At 42.9% G+C, this 15929-nt stretch overlaps 1 protein-coding gene across 8 annotated transcripts in view; it reads right to left on the reverse strand.

The window, feature by feature from the left end:
* PRMT2 (protein arginine methyltransferase 2) overlaps positions 1-15929 on the reverse strand; it is a 28015-nt gene that overhangs the window by 10565 nt on the left and 1521 nt on the right. For 4 of the 8 annotated variants that reach the window (XR_013586550.1, XM_078603934.1, XM_078603936.1 and 1 more), the window contains 5 exons: positions 14980-15030; positions 6633-6835; positions 5835-6023; positions 3746-3907; positions 468-632 (listed from right to left, as the gene is read on the reverse strand). Coding sequence is in view for 7 of the 8 variants with exons in the window: in XM_078603934.1 (XP_078460060.1) it covers positions 468-632; positions 3746-3907; positions 5835-6023; positions 6633-6755 (639 nt within the window). In the remaining variant the exon portion in view is untranslated. Of the gene's footprint in view, positions 1-467; positions 633-3745; positions 3908-4880; positions 4921-5377; positions 5476-5834; positions 6024-6632; positions 6836-14979; positions 15031-15929 lie in introns of those variants that run through there. The other 4 variants (XM_078603935.1, XM_078603937.1, XM_078603939.1 and 1 more) reach the window with 4 other exon arrangements.

The raw sequence follows: 15929 nt of genomic DNA on the forward strand, positions 1-15929 counted from the left end.
CTTTTATAAGACGCAGTCACTTTTGATGCTATATAAATCCACATTGTATACTTATTCACGCTGGTAAATGTGGTTGGTGAAAGACATTGAGGAGGTGGGGCCAGCCGTGGTTCGCACGTCACTTGTCACTGATATTAGCTACGACCAGGAATCAAACTCAGGTTTTTGCGTTACCACTTCTGTAAACAGGCCTGCCAAATTACTCACAAAGCCACGTAGTAAGATCACCCCCTGACAGGCAGACTAATGCCCACTTGCTGGCCGGTGCTGTGTTCACCTTTCTCGTCACAGGGGCAGCTGCCACCGCGGGGGGATCCCCTGCTGCGGCAGCGCGCTCTCGAGATCTACTGCATGGGAGGTGCGGTATAAATATTAAGTGGTGAAGATGATGATGATGATGAATAAGTAAATAATTAAAGCGCTGGTTATTTAGGGGTGGTGGGAAGGGAGGCGGCACAAACACGCACCAGCAGACAGGTGCCCATCCACTCGGAGACGAGGCAGTCGACGCTGCCGGGTAGCTCGACATCCTCGACGCGGCCCTGCAGTACTCGTACTGTGTCCTCCATCCCGTTACACCGCACCACTTGCTCCGTGAGCCGCGCCAGCTCGCTCGCCTCCACCGCGTACACCTTGACGGTCACAACAATTTCGACTTAAAGCTTTCGTGACTGCAGGGATTCATCTTCTTGGCTCTTTCGGTAAAGTCACGTAGAAGGGAAGTAATAAAATAATAAAAATAAAGCATAATTAAATAATTATTTTGTTATGTTTTAGTAATAAAAGAAAAAACATAAAACATAATAAAATACTTATTTTATTACGTTTTAGTAATAAAATAATTAAATTAAAGCATAATAAAATAATTATTTTATTTTGTTTTTGTAATAAAATAATTAAAATTAAACATAATAAAATAATTATTTTATTATGTTTTATTTTTATTATTTTATTACTTCCTTTCTACGTGACTAAAATATTAAAAATAAAACATAATACAATAATTATTTTATTATGCTTTATTTTTATTATTTTATTACTTCCCTTCTACGTGACTTTACCGGAAGAACCAAGAAGGTCACAACAATGTGCACGTGCGTGCGCCACCCTCTTTTTGTCAACCGACTGCTGCATGAGGGTCTTCCCACGCCACGCGGGTCACGGCGCTTATCCGATCATGCTTCGCGATGTTCGATCGGTGCACACGTGGGCCAAGCAGGGAGCACAGACATAGTAGCGTAGAGAAGCACGGTACAGCGAGGGATTATGCTGCACTGCCCTCCGCTGTCTATGATGTAACCCCGCAAACCCTGTGCATGGTGGTCACCCATTGAAGCGCTTTGCAGGATCAAGCCTGCTTAGCTTTTGTGGTCTCAAGAGATGGGGTGCTTTTTCAGGTGGTTTGGTCAAAAGGCGTCTATGAAAAATATTAGCCTTTCCATAAGAGGTTTTTTGGGTTATGTTGCGTAAATATCAATGTGTCCTTAAAATATTTATGTGATCTAAGCCAAAAAAACCTCTTTTCGATAATATTGGTCGCAAAAGCCTACGTATTAAATATCAGCCTTTATTTACCCAAGACCGATTCAATGAGAAAAAAACTATTTTGCAGGAGGGTCCTGCATTGCAATAATTTTACAAGTTCCATTGATGAGTGTTTAATTTGTGGGAGGAAGAAAACCCACACATATGAGGGGGTAACAATCAAACCTCAGCATAGATGGCTTCAAGATCCATTGCTATGCTGCCATCTTCTCGCCACCTCGCAACTCAATCCACAAAACCTGGCCTTCCAAGTCGTTTCCTATCCAAATACTAACAAGCAAAACACCTACTTAGCTTACCAGATCTGAAAATACCGGTCACGATTTGGTTGCAGGATTCATGCCAAACCTGTGTGTTACAATGACCTTCTTAGCTGGGACTGTAGTCAGCCAATTAAGTGCACATGCATGAATATAATGTTCCCTTGAATTTTGTTGACATGCTTAAAGTTAATCACTGAATTCTAGATTTGAAGCTTTCGTAACTGCAAGGATTCATACTCTTAGGTTTTTTCAGTAAAGTCATGTAGGTAAAATAAATAATAAAATAATAAAAATAATAGAAATAATAATGGAAATAAAATAATTAATAGAAGTAAAATACTTTTTTATTTCTATTCTTTTTATGCTTTTATTATAGATTTTTTACCTACGTGACTTTACCGAAACAACCTAAGAGTATTAATCACTGAACCTCTTAAGCCATTTTCAGCAGATACTAATAGTTCTAAATATCCTAGATGCATCATCAGTCATAATAGAAAATGGTGTCAATTTACTAATATTATAATGATAAATATGCAATGGATGGGTACATTCAATGTGGCTGATGTTTACGGTTGCTTTGTAAAAGCTACCGTGGTTCGAACACTTTACGAGAATGATCCTGGGCAGGATGCCGCAGCTGGTGATGCATAGAAGAAGTACAGGAAATTAGGAGCCAGGGAAGACAGAAAACCAGATGCATTGAAGCAGTGGTAAAATATCTAGAAGGGGATTGAAATTTAATGAACAAATAACAATGACAAACAAAAAAAGAAATATGAGAAGTAGAATACATAAAAGCAGGCAGACAGATGCAGGGCTGAAAGAAGAATACAGATTAATACTGAATGAAACAGCGAGACTGGCTACAGAAAGAGAACCATGGCAGACATTTGTTTGGCTTCAACGTCGCTAATGAGATGATGGAAGCAACTAGATGATGATTAATGTAAGCTATACACCGCTTTCCATCACTGCATATTTCCACTTGTAGGATTGTTCCGCACCGAAGGAACATTGCATTCCCTGCGAGTCTCGCGTATATTTTTTTTGCTCTATGGCAGGTCACTTCTCCTCCGCGAGTTGCTCACCCTTGCAGCCACTGCTTAAATATTATTTTCAGACTTTTACAGCTTAAAGTTTCAAACAACAAATGCAAAGCGTAGTTTTAATATTGTGTATGCAGCATTAGACAAACAATAACTGGTGATGACGATGGTATTATAGAGCCTGCAAACTGAAACCAAGAATTATCTCCTAACCCACGCTACTCTTCCATGGTATCAGCAAAGATAATTTAATTAGAGCTGCGGAGAATTCACCCCTGTACTGCTCCATGTTATCCAAAAAAAAAGTCAAACGGGATATGTTGCCCCAAATGAGCATTGAGGCATTGGTGCTCATCTTATGTTTACAGCCCTGAACCAGTGGTGGAAATTCCACATTCCTAAGGTGAGAGCAATTGTAGCAATCGCACAACTACGATTACCTTTCCCACAGTGGTACCTTTGTCAATTAATTATTCCCAGTGGTACTCATTTTATCAAGCTCCCGAGGAATGATGAGCCGAGTCAACCATCAAACCAGCATTTGAACTCGCAACCTTCCGATTGCGAGCTACTCACACTATCGCTCATCCTAGAGGCCAGATCTGCATATAAATGTAAACAAGCTGACGTAAGCTGTCGGTACAGCTGTCACCGAGTTGTTTTGGGTTCGAATCTGGAAAAATCCAGATATTGTACACCAATTGAAAAAAGCGCAGCTAAATGGTTAAAGTAATGCGGCGTAATAAATATTTAACAATCATGTCTATCAGCTGGCTTGTGCTGGTACAAATCTGCCTGTGCCGGCTGCCTTGACACGACTCTTTAAAAGGGCCCCGAGGTGCATCTCTCTGAGCGGTGCACAGTGTGCCGAGTCGAGGGCGACAGTACCCGTGATGGCTGGGCATGCTTGGCACAGAGCATGCTGATGATACCAGAGCCACAGCCGACATCCAGCACCGCCTTGCCCCGTAGCCACGCGCGGCTCCTCTTCATGACAGCACCGTAAGTCTCGGTGCGCACTCGGTCGGCCAGCATCTCCTGCTGCAGCTTCTGCACACGGTAACGCAGCGGTTAGAAGGCGGGAGGGACGGCGGTAATTGTTTTGAGATTAAAGTTAATTTGCTTGTTGGAATCTTTTACCCTTTGTCCTCATTTGAGCCGAGCCTGCATGCGGGGGGGGGGGCCTCTCGCGGTTAATTGCCATGCCGAGCCATGACCAAAACGAGATACGCAGACCTAACGAGACATCTCCATCTGGCTCAGGGCTATCACACTGAACTGGACATACTGAGGTCGTCGGCTTGGATCTCCAGGCATGGCAGCTGAAACAATAGACAAGTTTCATCTGCTTGGTTCTTTCGGTAAAGTCACGTAGAAGGGAAGTAATAAAATAATAAAAATAAAACATAATAAAATAATAATATTACTTCCCTTCTACGTGACTTTACCGAAATAACCAAGAAGATGAATCCCTGCAGTCACGAAAGCTTTAAATCGCAATTTAATGGACAAGTTTGTCAAATCATCACATCCTCTGTCCATCCAGCAGTATAAATGGGTACACCGCAGTCGATCGGCAGGTCGTGTGTGGTTGTGTCATGTGTGGGTATCTAGAGCACCACCTAGTAAAGGCTCTTCCAACAGCGGTGATGTAAGCAAGTAATTGTCGGCCTGCACCTTTACCGTATATAATTGTTACAATCCTCTAACGTTGCGCAACATGCTATGTTACACATTGAAAGTGTCGTTTTTGTTTTACGACACAGTTATACATTACCGAGTTGACAAACTCAATGATGGCCAATATCTGTGTGCAATATGGTAGAGGCTAGGAGGCCCTACCTCCGCCCTCACCTCTCGCCTGGACAACCTGGCCCAGGAAAACTGGCAGGGGTCTAGGTAAGCCAAGGTGCCTCCTGAGCCTACAAATTTCACTTTTAAAACACTATTCAGGAACTTTAGTGAAATCATAAAAAAACATGATAAAATAATAAGAAAAGTAACAGGTGAATGTGTTGTTTACCTTTAGAAAGACAGATTAGTCCAGTTTTCTTATCAAACATCTAGCCATCATACACGTAAAAATAAAATCAGCCATGTTAACCACGTGATCCCATCCATATAATTAGAGCACGCATTGCTAGAGTTGAAGAGCAACATAGTTCAGCAGCTTTGTTGAACAAAGTTGCATGTTCGTGATGCGAATTAAACTTTATTTTCCCAAATAACTGAACAAATTCGTTAAGAACAATGGCCCTTCGTCGTCTCTCTGATAAAGTAATGCCATTTTCAAAAACGTCACCTATTGTACATTTTTTCGGGAAGTTTTATTGACGAATGTGTTGGCTTTTTAATTGTGCTTGTGCAACAATGCCAACGCAGTGCTACGTGTTTTTGTTAACTTTACTAAGCGTTGCAATCTACGTTAAACAAAGCAAAACACACAACCGCATTGTTTTTAGCAACGTCATTGCAAGACAATTGCATTTTCACGTTGGCTTTGACCTAACATCTACTCACGTCAGTCGTGCAGTTGCCTGTAATCTCGTGTTTTGAATGGTATGAATTTCCAAGTCCACTGGCCTGGCAGGTGACTAGTGTTGCCACCTGTCCTGCTTTTCCCAGGATCTCTTTTTTTAAGATAGCTGTCCTGGAGAATCTGTAAGTCATTCCAGAAAATTAATAGTCCACGTTTTTGCCAGTTGCGCAATAATGCACCACTTAAGACAATGTGTTTACATGTAGTTCACCCCTCTTCCGGTATTGTGAGATATTATTCTTCCAATGATATGTCTGGGTTGCAAAACCATTCACTCATCCGTTCAGCCACCTGGTTGGCTACGAATTAGTATTATGATTGCTATGACAATGCAAGGGAATTCCGACCAGTATTACCTCTCCCACTGGCGAGCGTGTGGAGGTAAAAACAGAGCCGAATGTGACCGATATCGCGAGTGACTCGGGCACTGGGACATACCAGTTTGGAGTAGCTGTTGAAGTACTCATCGTCCTGCCAAGTGTCTTCCTCGCCCAGGTCCTGCAGCGGGTCCCTTTCCGTGAAATATCTTGCCGGGACATAGCCAAAGCAGCCGCTCAGTTCGGCCCACCACCACTCGTTGGACATTTGCTGGTGGACGACTATCCGGTCGCCACGCCTGAAGCTCAGCTGGAGGAAGATGGACAGAACAAATGAAGGGAGTAGGGCTTGGTAGAGCCATACTGCGATGATAAGGAAGTACTATATAACTGCACAACCTATGGTTACATTAAAATGTACAAAACGTGAACAAAATTACGTTTCATCGTTATCAGAATGAGATGCAAAAAAATAATACTGCACTTATACCACTTAATATCAGCCCCAATTATAATCCGTATCTTTGGATTAATCACGTGATATAATGCACTGATGTCATTGGGTAAACGTGAGTATCACGACGATTTAAGTACAATTATATGATTAAACCATGCCCTCTGGACCGAGAAACCAAGGCTAACATCGGTGACGAGTGATATTTTAAACGGCCCTGCCATTGCGCATTCACCCATCCGCACTGACTAAGTTGGAGAAGTATGGTCAAAGAATCATCACCATGGCGCAGGAAGGTCTGCGTGCAGGGGTGGTTTGACAGATGGCTGAAAGTTAAATCATTTGTTTCGGCGTATGCTCCTTTTTGATACATATAAATCCCATTCTCAGAAAATTTGTACCACTTTTAAAGCTACTGATGGTCATTCGTGTTGCAATTGTGCAGTCAAAGCAGCCGACACTAACCTGCGTCAAGTCAGCGGCTTTGTAATCTGCTGCAGCAGTGAATGTGCCATGATCGCCCGTGCCCTCCATCACGCCGTCGTCTCCAAGCTCTTCCCTTCCTCTTTGGACCCCCTCGTGCGGCATCTTTCCCCAGCAGAGATCCTATTATTTACTCCGTGACGGAGCTACCACACAGCTGGGGATTTGGCAAACCCGCGCGTCACCTGCAGAAAACACCGGGATGGAGAAACGCGAGCCATTTTTTTAATGCGGCAATTATCGCAATGCAATATTGATAGCAATGACAGATTACCCTTTAGTTCTGCGGTGCTCTCGTGGGGAATGCTGCCGTGGTGTAACTGTCAGCACACTGGACTTGCAATCCAGAGGTCGCTGGTTTGATTCAATTTCCCGGCATGGTAGTTGCAACCAAGGTGGAAGTTTCTTAAACACTCCCTGCCCGCCTCGGTCCACCCAACAGTACAAATGGGTACGTGACAGTCGTGACGGCAGGTCATATGTAGTGGGGTAAAGTGTGGGTACTTTAACCTCTTCCAAGATTGCTAGCCAGCATGGAAGGTGAGGCCAAATCACCTCTAGAGGGGTTTTGTCAAGCTCCCACTCGTGGAGGCCCTTCGACGAACTGTAGCATAACTAATTGCAGGGCTGCACCATTATCTTTTTGTCGCAATAAAATATTGATACGGATGAGAGATTGCCCTTTTATTCTGTGGTACTCACCCGGAGGACAGGCCTCTCTTGCATTGTCATAGTTTGTTTTGCAAGCAGACATTACAAATTATGTTTGCTAATAAATGAAACCCATTGCTTGCTGCGTATAGTTTTTGTGCGCACACACAGACTTTAAAACTATTTGTGATTCATCCTGTATCGATTTACAAGATGACCGAGTGCAATTAATTATACTAAGAGCCAGAGTATGAAGTACAAATGGAGTCAGGATTACAGTATTTCCAATTATGATCAGTAATCATCATTAGATAACCGAGTTCGGGTGTTGGTGGGTAGACTATGAGATGTATTGCTTTCTCAACAACATCCATCCTTGGGAATGACATGATGAGTGGCTTGTCAGTAGGTGTGATTACGTAAACTTACAAACCCCTGATGCACTGCGGAGTGCATCTCGGGCATCATTAAAATCCTCTGACACGCATGTGTTTCCTGGCAATTGATGCTGAATTGTTGCAGCAGGCTGAGCAAACAAACACGTTTTTCAATTGCTACAATTGAGGCTGATCCAAATGCATGGGTTTCCTGCTTAACCGCAGTCTCACGCAACACAGCCCAAACACACATGTGGCCGACCCACAGCTTATTTAACTCATCTGGCCCATGCATCATGCATAAATTAAGTTTTGCAAACGCAGTATTTCTTCTTTAAAACACAAACACATTCTGTATATTGCCAGGGATCATATTTTTCTATGACCTCCTTCATCATCATCATCAGCCATGATCAATCCACTATTGGACGAAGGTCGCCCCAAGCTGCCGTCATCTCCCACAAGCCTGCAATGCAACGATCCAACCAGCACTTGCACACGAACCAATTTCATCACCCCGTCAGCTCGGGGGGAAAAACGTCCTCTCAGACACATTCCATCCCTTGGCTGCCTTATCCTCAATATAAGAACACACTCAATGCAACAAATTAAAATCCAATATTCGGAGGTTTTGCCCTCTCATATCCTACTTGGCTATGAATTGATAATTATTGATTGGCTGTACTTCATGAGCTGTTGTTAACATGAGTATATTACTGTATTGCTAATTGTTTACCCAGGAAAGTCTCATTGAGTCCCCAAGACACCATTTTTACCGGAGGGTCCTACTTTGGCATGTTTAGCCAATACCATTCATGAGTTGCATGTGGGTGGAAACTGGAGTACCCGGAGAATACTGACGGACAGCAGAGACCGAGTGTCATCCCATCCTATGTGGCCACACCTCACACTGTAAAACTGACAACTTTAAAGCCGTAATGTGTGATTCATACCTAGAGAATCTGACACAAGTGAATTAGGTAAATGGTGGGAAGCGTTCGTGCGGCAATTAGCGCGCTGTGCTACGAACCCGGCGACCCGAGTTTGATTCCTGCTCATGCCCAACAACAGTAACGATTATCTGAATCGGTCCTGGGCCTCCCCTATGGCGACTCAGCCTCAAATGAATACCTGGTGCGGTGTCTTAAACATCACCAGGCATGGTGCTGGCCACCCACACCCCCAAAAGTATTTTAAGGATATACAGAGATCTTTGTCTTTGATGCCAATTAAGTTCTGGAAGAGCTAAAAAGGTTACATTTGATATACCTGTAGTCAAGTCTATGTTTATGACTAGAAGAATCTGAAACAGAACATTTAAAAATGTTGGTGCTAAAAATGTGTCATATGGTGGTTGATTGGGTTCACTCATAGGGCAGGGTCAGCCTAAAGCTCTAAATTGCTCGAATATATTACAAGTAATGCATTATACACAATCACTCCTATTGACGCTTAAGTCAATAGAAAGCAAAAGCCACTTAATACTTATTAGTCATCAGTACAGTAGTAATGTTACTGGTACAGAAGTACTGTACATGTTACAGCCCTTGTTGGAATTCCACTGCTAGATGAGGTTGTCTTCACGCTATGCTGATCGTGGGGGTAATTTAAGCATACGTCACAGAGGTCGCAACCGGGTACCCGATACCCGTACCCTACCCGATACCCAGCTACCTGTACCCGGCCGGGTACGGGTACGGGTAGCCGTTTGCGACCCTGGTGTGGCCGGGTACGGGTAGGCCGTGAGTCACTGGTGAGTAACCGTTTGTCACTCATTTCGGGTAGGGTACGGGTATGGGTAGGGAACGGGAAGCCGTACCCGGCCGGGTACGGGTAGCCGTTTGCGACCCTGGTGCGGCCGGGTACGGGTACGGGTAAGGAATCAAAACCCGTTTGCGACCTCTGATACGTCACCATGCTGGTCAGTGGGAGTTGATGAAGATGGGCAGCATGAGTGCGGGAGCAATGAAGTACACACGGCAAGGGCAATGGATTTGATTTCACCGCCCTCTGCTGCTACGACGCACAAGCCTGTAACAACCTCGTTGCGCAATCGACCACCTTCCAGGCTAAACTTACCAAAATCTGACGAGATTGGGTGCATTCCCGGTGAATTTGTCATATGTGGTGTTAAGATATTAATAGTTCGGAGGTGGCTTTCATGGGGGTGGTATGCACCACATTGTGAAGTGGATATCTCCACTAATCGGCACTGACGCAGCATGGCGTAGTATGGTCATGTGTTTCCCCTGACGAAAGACATTCCGTCTGAAACATGCTATTTGACTCAGTGGAAATGTATGATCATCCAAGCTCTCACAAATAGAGGCTTACATTAAAATATATGGAAACTGTGGAGTGTATGATGGAACAACAAAAATTAACCCGTAAAAACTAAGTTTTTCACTATAAATCCTTTATATGCGTGGCGGCTAGAGTCCTCTCGTCCTCTGGCTTGAGATGGCTGCCACCTATGGGTCAGATGAATGCCTACCACCATTAAGCAATTGGTGATTAAATATAATAGATTTTTTCCTACATTGTCACGCACAACGAGTCTGTGTGCAAAATGTCAGCTCGATTGGATCACGGGAAGTGGATTAAAAAACGCAAGCAAGCAAGTGAACTTAATATAAAGGATTTAAAAATACTGAGATGGAATCAAGAAAGTAGCAAAGTAAATAATACGAGTGAGTCCATGAGATATGGTCTCACCAAAGGTATGCTCTCACCAAAGTTACGTATGGTGCGGCAGAAGCTCAACACACAACAATCACGGCAACATTCTCAGATCCAGAATTTAGGGAAATTGTATTGGGTAAAAGGCTTGAAACATAAACAGAGAAAAAGTATTAACCATCTCTGATTTTCTTATAACAGTCATTAATATCAACCAATGAAACTGCAGGAAGATATGATGGATCTTTAAAAGGACACTGCAAAATTTCGATTTAAAGCTTTCGTGACTGCAGGGATTCATCTTCTTGGTTCTTTCGGTAAAGTCACGTAGAAGGGAAATAATAAAGTAATGGAAATAAAAATAATAAAATTATTCTTTATGTTTATTTTTATTATTTTATTATTTCCCTTCTACGTGACTTTACCGAAAAAACCAAGAAGATGGACACTGCAAAGTTGGGCTCAAGATAAACTTGAACAAAAGAAAAGTCGAGTACGAGTTAATACCGATTCAGTCCTTGACTGGAAAGCACAACAGAGTGACATGTATACCTTTGGCAATTACTGAAGGCAGCTTGGCCTACAAATTATGTAATTAAGAGGCTAGCAAGAGCAAGTTGGAGTGCTTTTAGGAAATTGAAGTCGACAATGAAAGCAACATACAAATGTCAAGAGAAAACTCACATTCGCCAACAACGCTGCCTTAGAAGGAAACATATAATCAGCGACGTTATAGTCAATGGCCCTTCTTCAAATATCACAGAAGAACGTTTCAATCGGTGGATACGGCGTGCGATGACATGGATAGGAAACGTGGATGCTGACATGACAATTTTTTACAAAAGTTTAAGTGTGTGTGTGCAAAGAGTAAAGAGGTGCATGTTTAGCATTACACTGGGAAACAGGAAGAGGAACACGTGGATCAGATTACAAACTCAAATTTGAGACTTGAAAAGTTAAGTTGGGTTTTTGGACAGAGCACATCGCTGGAAAGGATGACGGCAGACAGAAGAGGCTGGCGACGATGAAATGGCAACCATAGGATGGGATAGAATATGCCGGAAGGAAGGGAAGGCCTTCATCGAGCAGCGGTCAAATCAATGCTAATCATGATGCCTTACTAATCATGATGCCTTGCATACGGCACACACCAGTGAAACAGGATGACAATAGCCAAGGCTGAAGGAATGGCAGCCAAAAGGAGCATGCACGCCTCTGCGACATTGTAACCAGCGGTAAGATGGCAACATTCTTTGTTCACAAAAGTGAGTGGGCTTGGGAAGGATGACGATTGGCCGGTAGATGAGACCTGATGATAGAACGACAGCCAACGGAGGGAACACATCCGAGGTGACATCGGAGCGGTGAACCGGCTCCTGTGCAGGAGTCCAATGGATCGTCGCATAGCAAGGCCGCGTGAGGTCTACCAACAGCTTGTGGGAGACATTCATCCAGCAGTGGACCACAGCTGTTGATGATTATCAGGAATGAGTACAGCTAAAAGCACATGTCGACTGGGTGATACTGTTTACACGTGGTCACAGCACATACACACACCACTGTGTATGGAAATACACAGCTTCACAGTACAGTCCATGACAAGCAGGGGCAGACAGCTGGGAGCTTAGGCAGAGCAATACAAAGATCCCCCCCCCTGTATAGCCTGAAAAGACTGTTGGGGGAAGGGCTCTTAGCAAGCACCTATGAAGACTAGCACGGGATACGAGGGGGTGGGTGGCCAGCACTACGCCCGGCCGCCTTTGTCTCCTCGGTGCTCATGTTTACACATCGCACCAGGTACTCAGTTGAGGCCCAGGACCGGTTCAGATCATGCGTTATCAGTGTTGGTGGCTGTGAGCGAGAATCGAACTCGCTAACCGCTTCACCACCGCTCCCCCCCTTCACGCAACACACACCAACATCACAACTGTGTTCAACTAGTGATGTATGTGTGTACACAGTTATGGTACCGACACCCGACCCAACATTTGCTGTGTGCTCTGTGTACAGACAGTATTAGTAAGGTACTTTAGTAGGCACTTAGTATACAATTACATTAAGTATGTACATAGTAAGGTGGTGGTGTGTCTGTAGGTCGAGACACACAACCTCACCGCAACGGTGTACACTAGCCAGTATGTATCAGTTATGTACATTGGTGAGTGTACCCTTTACATGTGTACACAGTTGTGGTGGTGGTATGTGCCCATAGGTGAGAGAACGCCACCAGAACTATTATAGAGGGTTTTTTGGGCATTTTTTGTTTACGTGACAAACCTTACTAATTGTCTGTGTCGGGTGGTGGCGGGTTTAACCACACAATTCTACTTACGTGATTGAACCCAAAAAAACCTGTAACGAAAAATATATTGGTCGCGAAAGCCTACGTGTTTAACTGTCCACCAGAACTATTACACTGTCACAATTTTTTTTTGTTCCTGGGTAGTAAGTGTTATTTCCTAATTAAGTATGCCTCAAAAGTACAGAAAATGGCTATTATTCCCCCCACACTTGGCTTTTGTGACCAGGACAGTGATATTTTGAAATGTACCTATTTTCAATGCGAAAACATGCGAATTTGTGCTTTTCGTTCACATAAAAGTCAGAATAAAACAACATATAAATTAAAATGTACATGTATTTATACTGAAGTAATACAAAATTTACTACAAAAGATTTAGACACCAAGGCGCACTACCACAGGTGAGACTGGCCACAGCAGACCGAGTTCTCTGTGGGGAGGAACAACGTCAGTGGGAGCCACTGGTGGACCCCCGGAAGGTGCTGATACATAAAATTGGGCCTTATGAAAAAAGTTTTCAGAGCTGTAGATATGGAGTCGGCAGCCTTCAAGTACCTTCAAGACTTCTTCCCTAAGCTGTCTGAGGCAAAGGTCAAAGCCGGTGTCTTCGTCGGACCACAGATAAAGAAGATCCTGGAGTGCAATGAATTCCCCAAGAAGCTCACTAGTAAGGAGAAAGCGGCTTGGAACAGCTTTGTCGCAGTGGTTCGTGGCTTCCTGGGCAATCACAAGGTCAAAAACTATGTGGAGCTGGTTCAGACTGTGGTGAAGAACTACGGCACAATGGGCTGTAGGATGTCCCTCAAAGTCCATATCCTTGATGCTCATTTTGATAAAAGAAAGAAGAACAAGGGAGCGTACTCGGAGGAGCAAGGCGAGCGCTTCCACCAGGATATACTTGACTTTGAACGCCGCTACCAAGGACAGTATAACGAGAACATGATGGGAGACTAAATTTGGGGGCTGAAACGTTAAAGTGATTTACAGTATAATCGTAAATCTCGAAAAACTACTTACTTCTAAATCTTTTGTAGTCATTTTTGTATTACTTTAGAAAACATAATGTTAATTTTGATTCACATGTTGTTGTTTTTTACTTTACATGAACGAAAAGTCACAAATTGGCCCGTTTTCTCATTGAAAAAAGGTAAATTTCAAAATATCACTGTCCTGGTCACAAAAGCAAAGTTTGTGGGGAATAATAGCCATTTTGTATACTTTTTAAGCATAAGCAATTATGAAATAACACTTACTACCCAGGCACAAAAATTGTGTTACATAGTGTTTTCAGAATCTGTATTCAGACTGGAGAAATCCGATGAGCTATTAAGCTATTTTCACAGATGTCCAGTGTGGGCGGTTCAGCACGTTACAATAGCAATACAGCACAGGTTAGCAAGTGCAATACACAATTACATTGTATAGCATTATCAAGGTAGTACTGGTGGTATGTGTAAGTCAACAAGAAATTACCACCACCATAACTGCAGGCTAATGTGCATACTGTCCGTTCATAATATGCACAGCAAAGTACACAATTACATGAGTGTGTAAACAATTCTTCCTACAGACACACAAACCACCATGACATATACAACACACACACACTACTTGCAGTACGTACAGCCATCGGTAAGAACTGTATACAATTACAGTACCAAAACACACAATTACACGTGTGTACTCCCATTAGGTGGTGTGTATGCAGGTCAAAGAGACAGAGACACCAGCAGTGAGTACATATCCTGTAGGAAGTATACACAACAGAGGTGTGGACTCGAATCATGTGACTTGGACTCGAGTCAGACTCGAGTCATGAATTTGATGACTTGCGACTCGACTTGGACTTGCATAACAATGACTTTGTCCCACCTATGAGATGTGGACTCGAGTCATGTGACTTGGACTCGAGTCAGACTCGAGTCATGAATTTGATGACTTGCGACTCGACTTGGACTTGCATAACAATGACTTTGTCCCACCTCTGATACACAATGCTAATAACTGTATACATTTACAATACCAAAAACACACAATTACACGTGTGTACTCACATTAGGTGGTGTGTATGCAGTTCAAAGAGACAAAGACACAAACACCGATTACATATCCTGTAGGAAGTATACACAATGCTAATAACTGTATACATTTACAATACCAAAAACACACAATTACACGTGTGTACTCACATTAGGTGGTGTGTATGCAGTTCAAAGAGACAAAGACACAAACACCGAGTACATATCCTGTAGGAAGTATACACAATGCTAAGTACCGTGTACAATTACACAAAAACACACAATTACACGTGTGTACTCACATTAGGTGGCGTGTTTGCAGGTCACAGAGACACTAGCACTGGGTCCATATCCTGTAGGAAGTATACACAACCATGTAAGTGCTGTATAACAATGACATTACTGAGTACACAGTGGCATTGGCAAGTACACAATAACACAGCTCTGGCGGGGTTGTTGAGTCTCATTGACCTACAGACACACAAACCACCGCATGCAGTCGACACACACTAACACTACTACCTGTGTTAAGGACGCATCATCAGCAGGGTACGTTGACAAACACACACATACACAGTACCTGTCAACCCACTATCAGTGCCCCTCACTTATTACAGATCAATTCAGACCTTATTCATTCATCACCCCGGTGGCCTTCTAAATCTCGACGTTTATCCTACAAAATCGCACATCACAATGGGAGAAACGCAAGCAAATAAACAAACAAATAGACGAAAAAAAACAAATTCACAAACAAATAGACGAAAAAATAAACTAACAAATAGACGAAAACATAAACAAACGAATTCACAAACAAATTCGCAAACAAATAGACGAAAAAATAAACAAACAAATAGACAAACAAATTCACAAACAAATAGACAAACAAATTCACGAACAAATAGACGAAAACATAAACCAACAAATAGACGAAAAAAGAAACAAACAAATTCACAAACAAATAGACAAACAAATTCACAAACAAATGGACAAACAAATTCACAAACAAATAGACAAACAAATTCACAAACAAATTCACAAATAGACGAAAAATAAACCAACAAAAAAGCAAAAAAAATGTGGCCGCATGTACCTGAAAACTCAAACGTCCCCCGTACAAGAACACGAGGCTACAGCCGTGTGGGTTGACACGGCATCGCCTACATTTACAATAGCAAGCACACAACTCTGCAGACTTAAATTTCGATTTAAAGCTTTCGTGACTTGCAGGGATTCATCTTCTTGGTTCTTT

Source organism: Lampetra planeri, chromosome 21 (genome assembly GCF_965212315.1).
Source record: "Lampetra planeri chromosome 21, kcLamPlan1.2.h2, whole genome shotgun sequence".
Classification (NCBI taxonomy): Eukaryota; Metazoa; Chordata; class Hyperoartia; order Petromyzontiformes; family Petromyzontidae; genus Lampetra; species Lampetra planeri.